General features: G+C 44.1%; 1 protein-coding gene across 2 annotated transcripts in view; it reads left to right on the top strand.

The window, feature by feature from the left end:
* GATA5 (GATA binding protein 5) overlaps positions 1–13,754 on the top strand; it is a 61,803-nt gene that overhangs the window by 26,896 nt on the left and 21,153 nt on the right. For both annotated transcript variants that reach the window (XM_054980669.1, XM_054980670.1), the window contains exon 2: positions 3,769–4,438. In XM_054980669.1, the coding sequence (XP_054836644.1) occupies positions 3,907–4,438 (532 nt within the window). In that variant the 5' untranslated portion in view covers positions 3,769–3,906. The remainder of the gene's footprint in view (positions 1–3,768; positions 4,439–13,754) is intronic.

Raw genomic sequence — 13,754 nt, 5'->3', positions numbered from 1 at the left:
AACTAAGTCCTATTATCCGTAAAGCAGGCAGTTTTCTATCCAACACGTAGTTGAGGATCGTAGCCTTTTTCTTTTAAAAAAACATAGTGCTTGCAATAGGGACGTGTGGGAGCTTGCATGGTTTATGTGGGTTTACTCTCAAGTAAGTGTGCAACTTCGAAAAAGCCGTTTTAAAATTTCGGCAAATCCTTCTAGGGGATGTCAAGATTTTTATTTTCCCGAGAAGCATGCGGCCCGATCCGATGCACGTTTACTCGGAAGTCTCTGTAGATTCAGTGAGATTTGCTGCTAAGCAATCCGAGCGGATTTATTCGGTGCAGGAGGATCGGGCGGTAAAATCAGATTCGATTCTGCTGTTACTTGGAGGTAAGCGTCAACTGAGTTCAGGAAGGTATTTTTAAACAGCTCACAAGTTTCCCGAAGGAGTCCTATTGACCAGCTAAGCGAGCTTCCAACGAATAAGCTGCCGTTTAGGCTGCGTTGGGGATCCCAAACCACAATTGTGGAACTCTTGGGAGAAAATGCCACATACTGAGAAGGCTTATTTCCGAGTTAAGGAGCCATTAAAAACCAATGAATCAGGCAACCTTGAGTAGCAACTCTCCGGCCCCGATTTCATTGTTGTCCCCCTTTCCCGGGCTCATTCTGGCTCTAGAGATTTTTTAACTTGCAAGACTCCAGAGAAGTTTGGGCAGCCCGAGAGGGTAACTGACGACCTTTCAAATATAATCTAAAGTTCAAGTTTCTTGAAAGCAGTCCTCTTGCAGAATTATAGGTCGCGATTTCAGCCCGAATACTTGGGCGACTTGAAGTTAATTTCTATTTGGTAATTTAGCGATTTCCAGAGTCTATTTTTTTTAATAATAATAAGAAAACCCTACGCCTGTCTCTTGGTTAATATAATAATTGCATTGAGACAGCCAGGTCGCCTTGGAAGTCAGCCCCGATCTTTCACCAAAACTCCCGGACTCCCGTTCTTCTCTTTGAAATAACCCTTTGAGGGCGGGCTAAATCTAGAAAGGGGGCTCAATAGCACCCGGTGCACTTCATGGCGGGATTCGAACCCGTGTCTCCCAGGGCCAACGTCCACACTGACTTTCGTGCCAGGTTTTTTTGTCGGGAGGTTGGAGCGCTTGGGGGTTGTTTGGAAGCTTTTGGGGTTTTGGTGCTTTGGCTTAATCTCCCCTTTCTGGATATTATGGATCTTCCCGCATTGGAAATACGGGGTTATTATTTAAAGGGGTGAGCAGCTGCTCGGAAAAGGGCTTCTTTGCAGATCCGACGACCGCGAAGTGGGAGAGAACATATTGGAAAGGAAAAGTAATTATGAACTTCACATCTTAGGGGTTATTTAGTTTGGTTTCTCGTTCTCAGCAAGTTACTTGGAAAGAAAGCCCACCCAGTTCGAAGCGTTTTCCGTCCTAGCAAGTTAGGTTCGAGTCTGCAACCAGAGGCACACTTAGGTAGGAGGAAAGCCCCATTTCTTCCGCGCAGACCTACTTAGGGAGTAATCCTAAACTGTATATTTAAAAGAAATTGACTTGGGTGGCGATTCTTAGGTTTGGGCTCCATTTAGGTCACTACTACAAGCGCGTTCACCGGCAAAGCGGACTCGAATTTGCGTTGGGACTGCGGTCCAATCCACCGGGAACCAGGCGGGCTTCGTATTTCATCTGCCCCGTTAATCTGTCAAAACTCAGAGCGTATTCTTCCGTCGAAACGGCTTGCGGCAGTTTGAGGTTTCGGTTTAACCTCAGCCGGGCAAGCCGCTTCCACATGCGAGTAACTGTTCGCATTGATACCGCGGAAAGGCAACGCTTTTCGGATCGGCATGTGGAGGAGTTTCAGTTGAATAGCCACTCTGCTTTCCTTACGCTATTAGTCGCCTTGTGGATATTTGCCCTGTCCAGACAGAAGCCACAGGAGTTGCCTTTGTTGCAGAATTCTGTTCGGATCCGTTTCTGGGTGCCTCTAGAGCAGACCCATTTCTAGCTGTGCTCCTAAATAGGAAGGCCGTCTTTCCTCAGCATTGTCCTTCTGAGCTATACTGCTCCTGGAACTGGAGGTTCTATTTATCATGGCCAATCACCTTTACTACCCCCATCGTCCCAGAATGTGCCTAATTTTTTTAATGATTGATGCAAGACAATTGCCATTATCAACCACATCCTGCGGCTGTGAATTCCATGTGTTAATTAGGTGGTGTGTGAAATACTTCTCTTTGTCAGCCCCAACTGTATAGGGGTGACGACTAGATAGCGTTAAGATATGGCAGATTTATACTTTAGCCTTGTTCTGTCTTGTGACTTCCCACTGAGTTATAGCAAAACTTGTTTAAACACCCAAATGTTTTTCTTCTCTAGCAGTTTCAAAATAATGGGATTTCAGAATAGCATATCCTTAAAAACTGCAATTTGACATTTTAGTCCCAAGGACGCTTCGCTGGAATAAAGGCCCATTGTCCTTCTCAGAGCAGTGTGTTCCAAAGTTCCTGGCTTTCCTCTGTGATCCTATGCATGTTTTGTACCGAACACCCCACAAGTGCAATCCTAAGTAGAGTTACTCCAGTCTAAGCCCGTTGATTTCAATAATAATAATATTAGATTTATATAGCGCCCTTCAGGACAACTTAATGCCCACTCAGAGCCGTTTACAAAGTATGTCATTATTATCCCCACAACAAAACACCCCAGAGGTGGGTGGGGCTGAGAGAGCTCCAGAGAACTGTGACTAGCCCAAGGTCACCCAGCTGGATTCAAGTGGAGGAGTGGGGAATCAAACCCGGCTCTCCAGTTTAGAGTCCCATGCTCTTAACCACTACACCAAACTGGCTGGTCTTAGACGGCGGTAACTCTTCTTAAGATTGCACTGCAAGTGAATTTAATGATGAGTTCCAGAGGGGTTTTGTCTCTTGTGTCAGAGACAACAGAGAATCGTATGGTTCCTTCTATCCCCAAATAAATCTGTTGTGCTTTATCTGTTGTGGATTTATCAGATTTTCTTGATTGGTTGGGACTTCTTGGACACCATGTGTAAATCTGGGCTTCTAGGTACGATCCATGAGGATTCCATTTGCGTCCACAGAATTTGTTTTTAATGAAGCAGAATTAAACTAATATTCTTTGCTCTATATGCAGTTGTGGTTGTGACTGCAACCCTGGGAAAAAAACAGCGCTGTTGTGCTGAGCAATGAAATGCATGGAGATTGCCAGGTCTCCTTGAAAGTCAGTCCCACTTGCTCCCTTCATAAGGAAGTAAAGTTCTAGAAAGGAGCGCAGGTTTCCCTTTGTCTTAATACTGTGAAGAGTTTGTGCAAGAGACAGTGAGGTGTTATGGAAAGCTTGCTAGGCCTGGATTTTGAAGGGAACAGATCTGCCTTCAAAAATGTGCTTGGCCGTGAAGCTGCGTGGGTGGGTTTGGGGCCAATCTGTGTTTGTCTCTGTTTGGCCTCCCTCGCAGGGTTGTTAGGAAGATAAAACAGGGCAAGTCCTGAGTTCTTCTGCAGAAGGATGAGAAAGGTAATGCATAATTACGTCTTCCTGCAAGCCTGGCTCTTCCTTGGTTTCACATGGACCAATTAAGCTAGGAGAGCATTTCCCATGGCTTTATCTCCTGCCAGGCAAGCACGAGCTGGTAGCAGCTCACGCCATTAAAAATGAACCCAACCTTCCAACTTGCTGTGGCTGCTCTCTTTCCGTGGCTAGGGGCACGCAGGCTGGAGATCAGTTACAGCTCTGGAACCTTATTTCTTTGCTCTCCTGTTTTCAGGTGCTTGAAAGCTGCCTCAACTGCAACCGCTGCAGAGGACCTGCTCAGCTCTTCATGTCCCACTTCCTGGACTTGCCCTGATTGCACCCCGGGCAGTTGTGGCTTCACCCTCTTGGCCCCCGGTTTGAAGGATATAAAATGTACCAGAGCTTGGCTCTTGCCCCTAACCCTGGCCAATCGGCATACTCCCATGACTCCAGCAACTTCTTGCATTCGCCACCTAGTCCAGCTGTGTATGTGCCCACCAGCCGGGTGCCCTCCATGCTGCAGGGCCTGCCTTACCTGCAGAGCTGTGAGCCTGCCCACCAGAGCCACCCCCTGAGCAGCCACCCAGGCTGGGCACAGGCAGCCGGTGCTGACACATCCCACTTCAATGCCAGCAGCCCTCACCCGCCGTCAGGGTTTTCCTACTCGCACAGTCCCCCAGGTGGTGGCAGCACTGGACGAGATAGTTACCAGAGCCCCCTGTTACTGGGTGCCGGAGGACGCGACCAGTACGGCAACACTCTGGTGCGTTCCGTCAATGGATCCTACTCCAGTCCTTACCCCGGTGCCTATGTCAGCCCCGCAGAGATGCCGCCGTCTTGGACTGCAGGGCACTTTGAAAGCAGTGTCTTGCACAGCCTCCAGACTCGGCAGGGGACCTTGCCTGGCAGGAGATCCACATTTGGTACGTACTTCTTTTCCTCGGTAGAAGTAATTCCAGCTTCTTTATTCTCTGCCATTGGGGAGCTTGGGAGAGAGAATGGTGCATTGGTTTTCTGTGAGTCAAAGATGTAAAAACTTAAGAAGAACCCTACAAGATCAGACCAGTAGTTCATCTAGTCTGGCACCCAGTCTTATATAGTGGTCAACTACTAGTTGCCCTGGAGACCAAACAAACAAGGCCTTCATTCTAGCACCGGGGTTAGCAGCTTTACTGTCTTGAGCTCTCTAACAAAACGTTTTCAGGACCCTCCAAAACAACCACTCTAGCATTAAGATGTCAAACATAAAGCACATCGTTAGATCAAATCCCAGTTAGTCTAGATGAAGATGGCACCACATACTAGGGTTTGGTACAAAGTTGTAATTTCAAACTATGAGTTGCGGCTGGTTCACGAACCACAGTTTGTTCTAACCAAGGTTTGTTGTGACATCAGATGGGACAGCTCATAATCTTTCTTTGTAGCACAAAGAGAAGGATGTTCTATTTGCTTGGAGGTGGAAGAGATATGGAAGAGACATATATCAGAACGGTGCTCTTTGGATGAAGTAGCAGAAGCATGTCTGAACCTGGTCTGAAAGTAACTCATGTCTGCAGTGCACTAGATTTTTTAAAAAAGGATAATCCCACCTTTTTTGAATGCAGTCTCCCCATTTCTAGTCGCTGAAAACAGTGCCAAATAGTATCATTAGAGAGATAAGGAGATCCTGAGGTCAGGGAGGTGAAACTGGAGAACTTCTGGCCTTGACCATCAGAAGTCCTTCCCACCCCCTGCTCCTTTGAAATCCTAGGCAAATGCTGAAAACCAGACTGGAGACTTTTCAGGAATGGGAAGCGTACATTGGCTCCCCCTTTTTGATTCCTGATTGGATTGCTGGCATACAGTGAACTGAAAGTCACTCTACGCAAGACAATCTTACACAGGAACGATCAAGCAAGATCTTACACTTGTTCTCCCATTGTGGATACACAGGCACTGCTAGGGAGACAGAGTACACTTGACTAGAAGACCGCACAGAAAGTAAGTCACTTGAGCATCCCTGAGTAAGATGTCTTGTGTAGAGAGAGAGAGAGACGGAGTGTTCTTTCTACAGAAATCACCACCAGTGGGAAACATCCAGTGATTATCTACCTGGATACAGGCATAAAATTACCTGCATTCAAGTGGCAGAGAGGCTGGTATTGAGAAGGGGTACTGGAATTATGCTTATTGTCTACAAGGCAAGGAAACCTGTAGGAACTACAAGGGGATTATTTCACTACAAGGGGATTATTTCACATTATGACTACATGCTTAAGCATGACTATGTGCGTATCTGCTGGGATAATGTGGCTAAGTATACCTCCCTAGTGAATATATATGTAGGCAAAGGTATGCGCATGGGCTGGGTTTATGCCATGCCTTGTGAGAAGTGATCATTTATGAAGGATCCTTAGGGAAAGAAGGACTGTTAGTAAGTGTGTAGTACTATTACAGTCCATTGCCAGGATATGGACTATTTTAATAATCCTTCCAACAGGCCTATAAGACCAAGATTCTCTCTGCAAGAATAATTACTTTATGCCCTTTAATTTCCGTGTTTAAAGTTAATGGGACTGACTTCCTTGTCAGTAAGTGTACTTAATGTTGTGACTCTAGCATGAAAGTTTTTTTTAAAAAAAACACTCCCATCTTCTCTTTTTAGTCCTGCTGTCTCACTGGATCACGTCTTCATAGATTTCATAGTGAGCAAACAAGAAGGAAAGTTGGGAGTCAGATTTTGATACTGTGTGACCGATAACGGTCTTGTTTTGTGTTGGGGTGTGTGTGGCTCACAAACTGGTAAAGAGATACTCCCATCCTATTTAGTATGCAATGGTATTTCAATGATCAACTATTTTAAAAAATGATGATTGAGAGAGAAGTCAAGAGGACTAGCACCTTGGCTGGAACTTCTATTGTACCAGCTGAGCAGACCACAGTACTATATTTACTCATCATTTAACCAAATACTGCAACTGAACTAGGTTGCAAATGAGGCCGGGATGGCAGTTTATTATTTCTTTCTAGAGGGGTGGCAGTAAGACAACCCTGGGAGAGGATTTTAGGTTCCCTGTAACACTTAATTTCTCAGCCTTGGCTGTCAAATCCACATCGAATCCAGGTTGTAATATACTTGTATAGAACTTGTGCTGCTCTTGAAAACAGGAGTTTTTTCCTAACATGCAGAATAAAAATAGAACAGCGTTCCCTTCATTACACATCCATGGCCTGCTAAAGGTGCTGGAGAACCAAAACCCATTTTCCAGTTGAAAAGGATCTTTCCTGCCAAAGAGGCCTACTTCATGTTTTCTTTAGACTAGCTTTTATTGTGGCTGCCAACTTTTAATATTTCTACATCTTTTTGAGGACTCTAATCTGTGGGCTAGGGAAAATAAGTCAAAAATGTTAATAAGGGGAAGACTGACAATCTCACAGCTAGAGGCCAGTCCTCTGTGGGTTTTCTTTTTCTTCAGATTTCTGCAACAAACAAACAAAATCCTTTTCATCTGTCTCTGCCATGAAACCTGTACACGGAGTAAATTCCTTCCAGTTTAATGGAGTTTACTCTCAGGTAAGGATTGCAGTCCTGCACTCCAACAACTTGCTGAAATAATATTTCCTGGGGCGGTAATTCACGGTTTTCAAACAAATGGCCACTTTAAACGGTTTTTTTTAATGGGCCTGTCTTGCCAAGTTAAGAAGGGCAGGAAAAAAAAAACGGGGCGGTAGAGGCACGTGAAATGAATGCCCGTTTTCATATTCTTGGTAAGAAAACTCGAGAACAAATCTCAAAGAGGGGTAACCGTATTAACTATTAAATGCCCCTCCCCACGGGACCTGCCTCCTCTCCCCACGCTATCAACGCTGTACTGAGGCTGGTGTTTAAAATTGTCTGGCAGATTTATAGTCGGGTGGCCTTTAAAAGTAATTTATCGCGGCAAATGAATTTCGGTTGGGACAGAGGCCGGGGCTCCTAATTCGCCTTCACCCAAACAAATGAACCCCCCGCCCCCCGCCCCCCAGCCGTGGCCTCCATCAACTGGGAGCTCCAAAGCGCCCAGGCGCAGCGCCACCGAAGCCGCTTCGCTCCGTTTTCCGTCCACACGGTCTTGAAAACGCGAATCGACACAGACCGATGTTGTTCCCGAAGTTCGCGTTGGGCTAATTTTTGTTTTTTTATGGAACAAACCTTCACGTGGGATTCCGTTCCCTAAAAAGTCAACTGAAACCTCTTTCTGCTTTTATTAATCCCATCGACTGCCCCCCCCCCCATCTATCTTTATAAGAACAACTGCCGAAGGGAGCTTTGATTCTCCAAAATCAAAAAGAGTCCAGTAGCACCTTTAAGACTAACCAATTTTATTTTATTGTAGCATAAGCTTTCGAGAATCAAGTTCTCTTCATCAGATGCCTGATCAGGCATCTGATGAAGAGAACTTGATTCTCGAAAGCTTATGCTACAATAAAATAAAATTGGTTAGTCTTAAAGGTGCTACTGGACTCTTTTTGATTTTGCTACTACAGACTAACACGGCTAACTCCTCTGGATCTATGACCATTGATTCTCCAAAGCTCATACCTTGGAAATCGAGTTAGTCTCTAAGGTGCAACTGTACTCGAACAACCAAGGCTGCGATCCTAAGAACACTTTCCTGCGAGTAAGCCCCATTGAATAAACTGGTACTTATTTCAGAGTAGACCTGCTTAGACCTGTCTCGCAGATCCGCGGAGCCCTTTTTATTAAAACAGGGGTCTTACTTTGAAGTAGACCCACTGCTGTCAATAGCAAAAGTTGTTTCCTAAAAGCGTGCTTTGCCTTTCGAGTTGCAGTTGCAAACTCTGCGCTCCCACCCGCTTGGTGGAAGAGTTGTGTGTATTTCTTTTAGAAACACGAAGTTGCTCCTTAAGATGCAATTTAGGTGTTCCGTCAATTAACCGCCCGATTCTGCCTCCATTTGTTCGCAAATCGGGCCCATAGATGGCAATGCGACCGCTTTCCAGCAAGCTTGTATCGGATTCGAGTCTAAAACACCCGATCCGAGCACGTTTTTTGGGAGGGAGGGCTGCAATTTTACTGATCGCTTCGGAAGAAGTCCACAAATTAAGTTTGCTTTGGAGTAAAAACGCACGCGGCGGGTTTGCCCAGCTTGTGGGGCTCTGTAGGGTTTACTCTTAAGTAGGTAGAATCGTAGCCCTTGTTTTGGCTGACGGTGTTTTCGATTTTGGAGCGGGTTCTATAAGCCGCCACCACCCAACAACAACCAAAAAACCCGCCCAAACCTAATCGCTGACATGTAATATACTGAAATATTTGGACATACAAATTTATTTAAATAAGGGAATATTTAAAAAAAAAACTGTATTATTGATGTAATGCGACAGTGCAATCCGATTGACACATTCACCCTGCAGCAAGATCCTTGTAACTATTAAAAACTTGGATATAATGTTTATATTGTCTATTTTTAGTTGAAAAAAGGAATGCAATCAACCCCTCCCCCTCCTCTATCTTTCTGTTTATTTCTTTAACAGTTTAGTAGATTCAGACAATTAAACCAGATAGTCTTTTGGACTCAGCAGGACCTCAGCTGAATTCGCTGGGCTTGGCAGGCATCAGAATTTGCTTGGAGTCCAAATAGATGTCCTGCCCTAGACTGGGCGGTTCATATGCCAGGGTCTTATGGCAGCACCAGAGAGGGGCAGCTTTGTTTTGTAAACTATTGATAACCGTCTCGGGTAGCTTGCCCCTCTTTCAAAGCATGTTTTACTGGGGACGGTTGCTATGCTAACTCTATATGTTTCCAAAGTTCACCACAAGGCTTTATTATCTCCAGTGTGTATCTGTGGCTGCATATACCTACAGACATCTGCTACGGGGATCGTTTTTTAGAATGGAGCTCAATAGGTTCAACTTGGCTGGCAATGCCAGTAATGTACTTGGATGTGCATTCAACCTGTGTTTACTCAGAAGTAAATCTTATGGTGCTCACTGACATTTACTCCCCAAATTCTGTGCATGTGATTGCTGTCTTGGGCTTTTTAACTGACACATGCGTCTAGTTTGCTTTAGCTCACCTAGGCTGGGGGGTGGGTGGGCGTTCTTACCTTCACGAAATTTCAGAGTGAAATCTACCATTTGGTACAAAATATGCTTCTTACTAGATATGCATCATCAAAGCTGATGTGTCTGCATTTAAGTCAACTAAGAGCAGAACTACAAGTGACAAAAGGCACAGATTGGACACTTGTCTGCTTCCCTCAAGTTTTGATGGGAAATGTAGGCATCCTAGAGCAGAACCACAAGTGACAAAAGGCACAGATTGGACACTTGTCAGCTTCCCTCAAGTTTTGATGGGAAATGTAGGCCTCCTGGTCTCGCAGCTTGGCTCTCTGACTGCTGTCCAATGGACTTTTCAACTGTCACTTGTCCAACATTCCGCCAAGTTGCCTACATTTCCCATCAAAACTTGAGGGAAGCAGACAAGTGTCCAATCTGTGCCTTTTGTCACTTGTGGTTCTGCTCTCAGTCTGCTCATTCCTTAAGGGTGACCAGGGCACCCTTTTCAATAGTACTGCATCTGGTAAGTCTCTGTATCAAGGGTGCGTTTGAGAAGTGCCTTAAGAGTGATGGAACCCTCTTCCCTAGATCTTCCAGGGAGGTAAACCTGGTTTATTGTGTAGCATAAATTGTCCTCTCAGTAGGAGGCATTCGATTGCTCTCTGGCTTTAACCCTCAAACAGGGTTGCTAGCTGGCCTGGAGAAAAAGTCCAGCCCCTTGAATAAACGCTTGATGTGTAGAAATGGGCAATTGAAGCTTTTCATAATGAAGATAAATAACACCCCATTAACTAGATAGGGCATTTTTCTCCAGTCGTTTGGCATACCCTTCAAGGAAAAGCAGTTAGGAAGAGAAATTAAATTGCTACAAAGTTAGCATTTTTGTTCTATCAATTAGAAAACTCCTCTTGGCCTTCAGATAATTATATTCTCTTCACGGTCTTAATACGTACTGGTATTTGCGCAAGTACCTTTTAACGGTCATATATGAGGCACCCTTGCTCACCCCCAAATGAAGCCAGTCTTTTAAAACATGGACTAAAAACTATTTTAAATATTATAATTAACTGGTAAACATTTCTTTTTATTTACTACATTTATACCCTACCTTTCTTCCCCCACGGGCACCCAAAGTAGCTTATATTTGTCATCCTCCATTCTGTCCTAAGAAAAATCTTGTGAGGTAGGCTGTGGGTGTGCGACTGTCCTAGCTGGAAACACACAATGTGTAGGCAGATATCTAGAGAGAGTCCCTGGATAATGGTCCCACATGCATGTTCTTGGATATCCAATGAGGCATGTATGAAGTCTACCAATATGTAGCCATGTTTGGCTGAACTCCATTAAGAAATTGCTACTTGCAATATGCCGCAGGAGTCTTTTGACTCTGTTTCCAAGTTAGTTTAGAGAGCAGGGAGGGAGTTATTATTCAAAGGTGAATTTATTTATTTTCATTATATTTCTATTCCACCATCCCTGCAAATGGGCTCAGGGCAGATTACATCAGTTAAAAATATAATCACAACACAACGGAGAATTGCAGATTCATAAAAACGTATTAAGATCACAGTTTACATATAAATATTTTAAAAAGTATAAAGAGGGCGGCAACCACAGTACGACTCAACTTATCTTCACTTGGATAAAAACAGAGTTCTGAAACAGAATGGTGACCCAAAAAATCTGGTGGGGGCGTATTAAGCATTCATCCCCCTCCCCCCCACATGGCCTGCGGAGGCCAGGCTCAACCTCAATCATACATCTGGTGGAACATCTCTGTCTTACAGGCCCAGCAGAAGGACAAGAGATCCTGCCAGGCTCCGGTTTCAAAAGGCAGAGAATTCCACCAGGCCGGAGCCAGGACTGAAAAGGCCCTGACTTTGGTTGAGATTCCCCCCAGTTGCAAGCAAGTTTTTGGGGAATGTTCCAGATGGCTGATGTCACAGAAGTCCATGTAGCAGGTTTAGTCAGTTGAACTGTCAACCAATTAATTTTATATTCACATACTTTGTGAATATAAAAAGTCATGAGAAGACAAAATACTCTGGAAAAGTCAATAATGCTAGCAAAAGTAGAAGGCAGTAGGAAGAGAGGAAGATCTAAAATGAGATGGTTTGACTCAATAAAAGAAGCCACATCCTCCAGTTTGCAGGACCTGAGCAAGTCTGTTAATGATAGGACGATTTGGAGGTCTTTTATTCATAGGGGCACCATAGGTCGGAGATGACTTGATGGCACAAAACATGCACACACATTTTTGTACTGCTTTTCCTAAAAGGGGCTTTAAGCTATCATCTGTTTTTAAAAATCAATCAAATTTCAATAGTTATGGATGTTACCGAAGGAGAAATAAGGCCCATGCTGTTTTGAGGTGTTGGAGCAAAAGAAATTGCAATAAATGAAGGCTTCCTTCTGAGAAGGAAAAAGGGCCATGTGGAATATTTATATTTTTGTGATTCCCTTGGTTCTGAAGTATCATCTCAGAGGATGAAAGAGAAACAAACAAGTGTGTGTCCATAGCTCTCAACTTTCACCGGCCTACTGGATCAACCAACTTAAACACTGGTTGATTAATGTAACCCATTCCTTGCTTACGTGGAGTACAGTAACATACGTTTACTTCTGTTCCTCCCTCCGAACTCTGTGTTCAAGTTCTGTGTCTTTGATGGGGTCAGGGTTTGGCGTAAGTTAAAGCTGTAAAATCGACTTGGAGAGGGGTGACCCCCTTTCTCTGCTGCGAGTCTGTCGTTTGTCAGCTCTGAGCTGTCGGCGTGATTGATATCTGGCCCGCTCTATCCCCCAACCTTCTCCATCAGCCAAAGACATTCCACTGGGCCTGGCCCAGCCTGCCTGTCGCCACCAGTCAACAAGCAACACCGTTTGATTGAAATCAGGGAAGTCTCCTTATCCTCCCCCACCTCCTCTTTTATCATCTTACAATAACATCATCCCGATCATTTATTTTTACAACCCAGCCGGGCTGCACTTCCCTGCCCCATTCAAGTTGTTTCAGACAGAGATTCAGGGGGATAAATTTAGCAATGCCAGGTCTCTGGAGAGGTCGATTGCCATTAGTTACTGCCACATCAATTGCTAAGTTATTTATTACTGATTTTTTTAAAAAAAAAAATTTAAAAGTGCATTGGAGAACGCTTTCTTAGGTGTCTGTTTCAGGAAGGGGGGGGGAAGAGAACTACCTCTTCAAAATGCTGCAGAGGGAGTGTAAACTGATAGGTGGAATTTGTGATCTTTATGCCAAGATTGCAAACCCATTGGATGAAATTTACATGTGCCTCAGTCTTCTCGGCATTACTTGGAAGCAAATTTCATTAAATGAATATATATAAAGTGAAATGAAACCCTGCCCTCAAGTCATAGCTGACTTATGGCGACCCCTGGTGGGGTTTTCATGGCAAGAGACTAACAGAGGTGGTTTGCCACCAACTGCCTCTGCAACCCTGGTCTTCATTGGAGGTCTCCCATCCAATGACTAACCAAGGCCAACCCTGCTTAGCTTCTGAGATCTGACAAGATCAGGCTCACCTAAGTACAAATTCACAGTATATTAATTAGTTATAACAGAACAGGCTGAGGATCTGGAACACATTTAACCAGGAAACAGAGTAGTGAATAAAATGCTTTGTATTGTGTTGTGGTTACACGGAAAATGGATAGAATGAAATGTTTATTTCTATTATAACCATTAGTATACTGTGAATTTTGCACCTAGCACTTTCAGTAAACACTATAAAGTAAGTTACATTGTTATTTGATGCCAGTCTTATTTTGGTAGGGTATCCCTTTGTAGTGTAGATTTACCACAGAGACCCCTCTGTTTCTTGGCCCAGATGCAAAAGAGGCAAGCCACTGCATAGTTAAAAAGTAGCTTATCGCTTCTGTAATCATTCAGAAGTAACCCCTAGTGTTAGGGAAGGTTCTTTCTTTCATGCATATATACAACATCTCTGGATCTTGACTCCTTTTTTTTTAGGGTTGTTCTGTATACTGGTCTAATCTATCCCAGGTTTGAGGGGCAATTATTTTATGTTTAAAAGTTTTTAAAAACCCACTAAACTACTATCTAGGTTTCTCCATTATCACTTAACTCTAGCCAATATTACAAGCAAAATGTAGACCAACCACTGTGAATAGACCGCACTCCTGTGTGCACCCAGGCATCTCCTTTTATAGGATTTTGT

The sequence above is a fragment of the Eublepharis macularius genome, chromosome 5 (genome assembly GCF_028583425.1).
Source record: "Eublepharis macularius isolate TG4126 chromosome 5, MPM_Emac_v1.0, whole genome shotgun sequence".
NCBI classification, from domain to species: Eukaryota; Metazoa; Chordata; class Lepidosauria; order Squamata; family Eublepharidae; genus Eublepharis; species Eublepharis macularius.
Note: the sequence above shows the minus strand (reverse complement) of the source record. Positions and strands in the feature narration are given on the sequence as shown.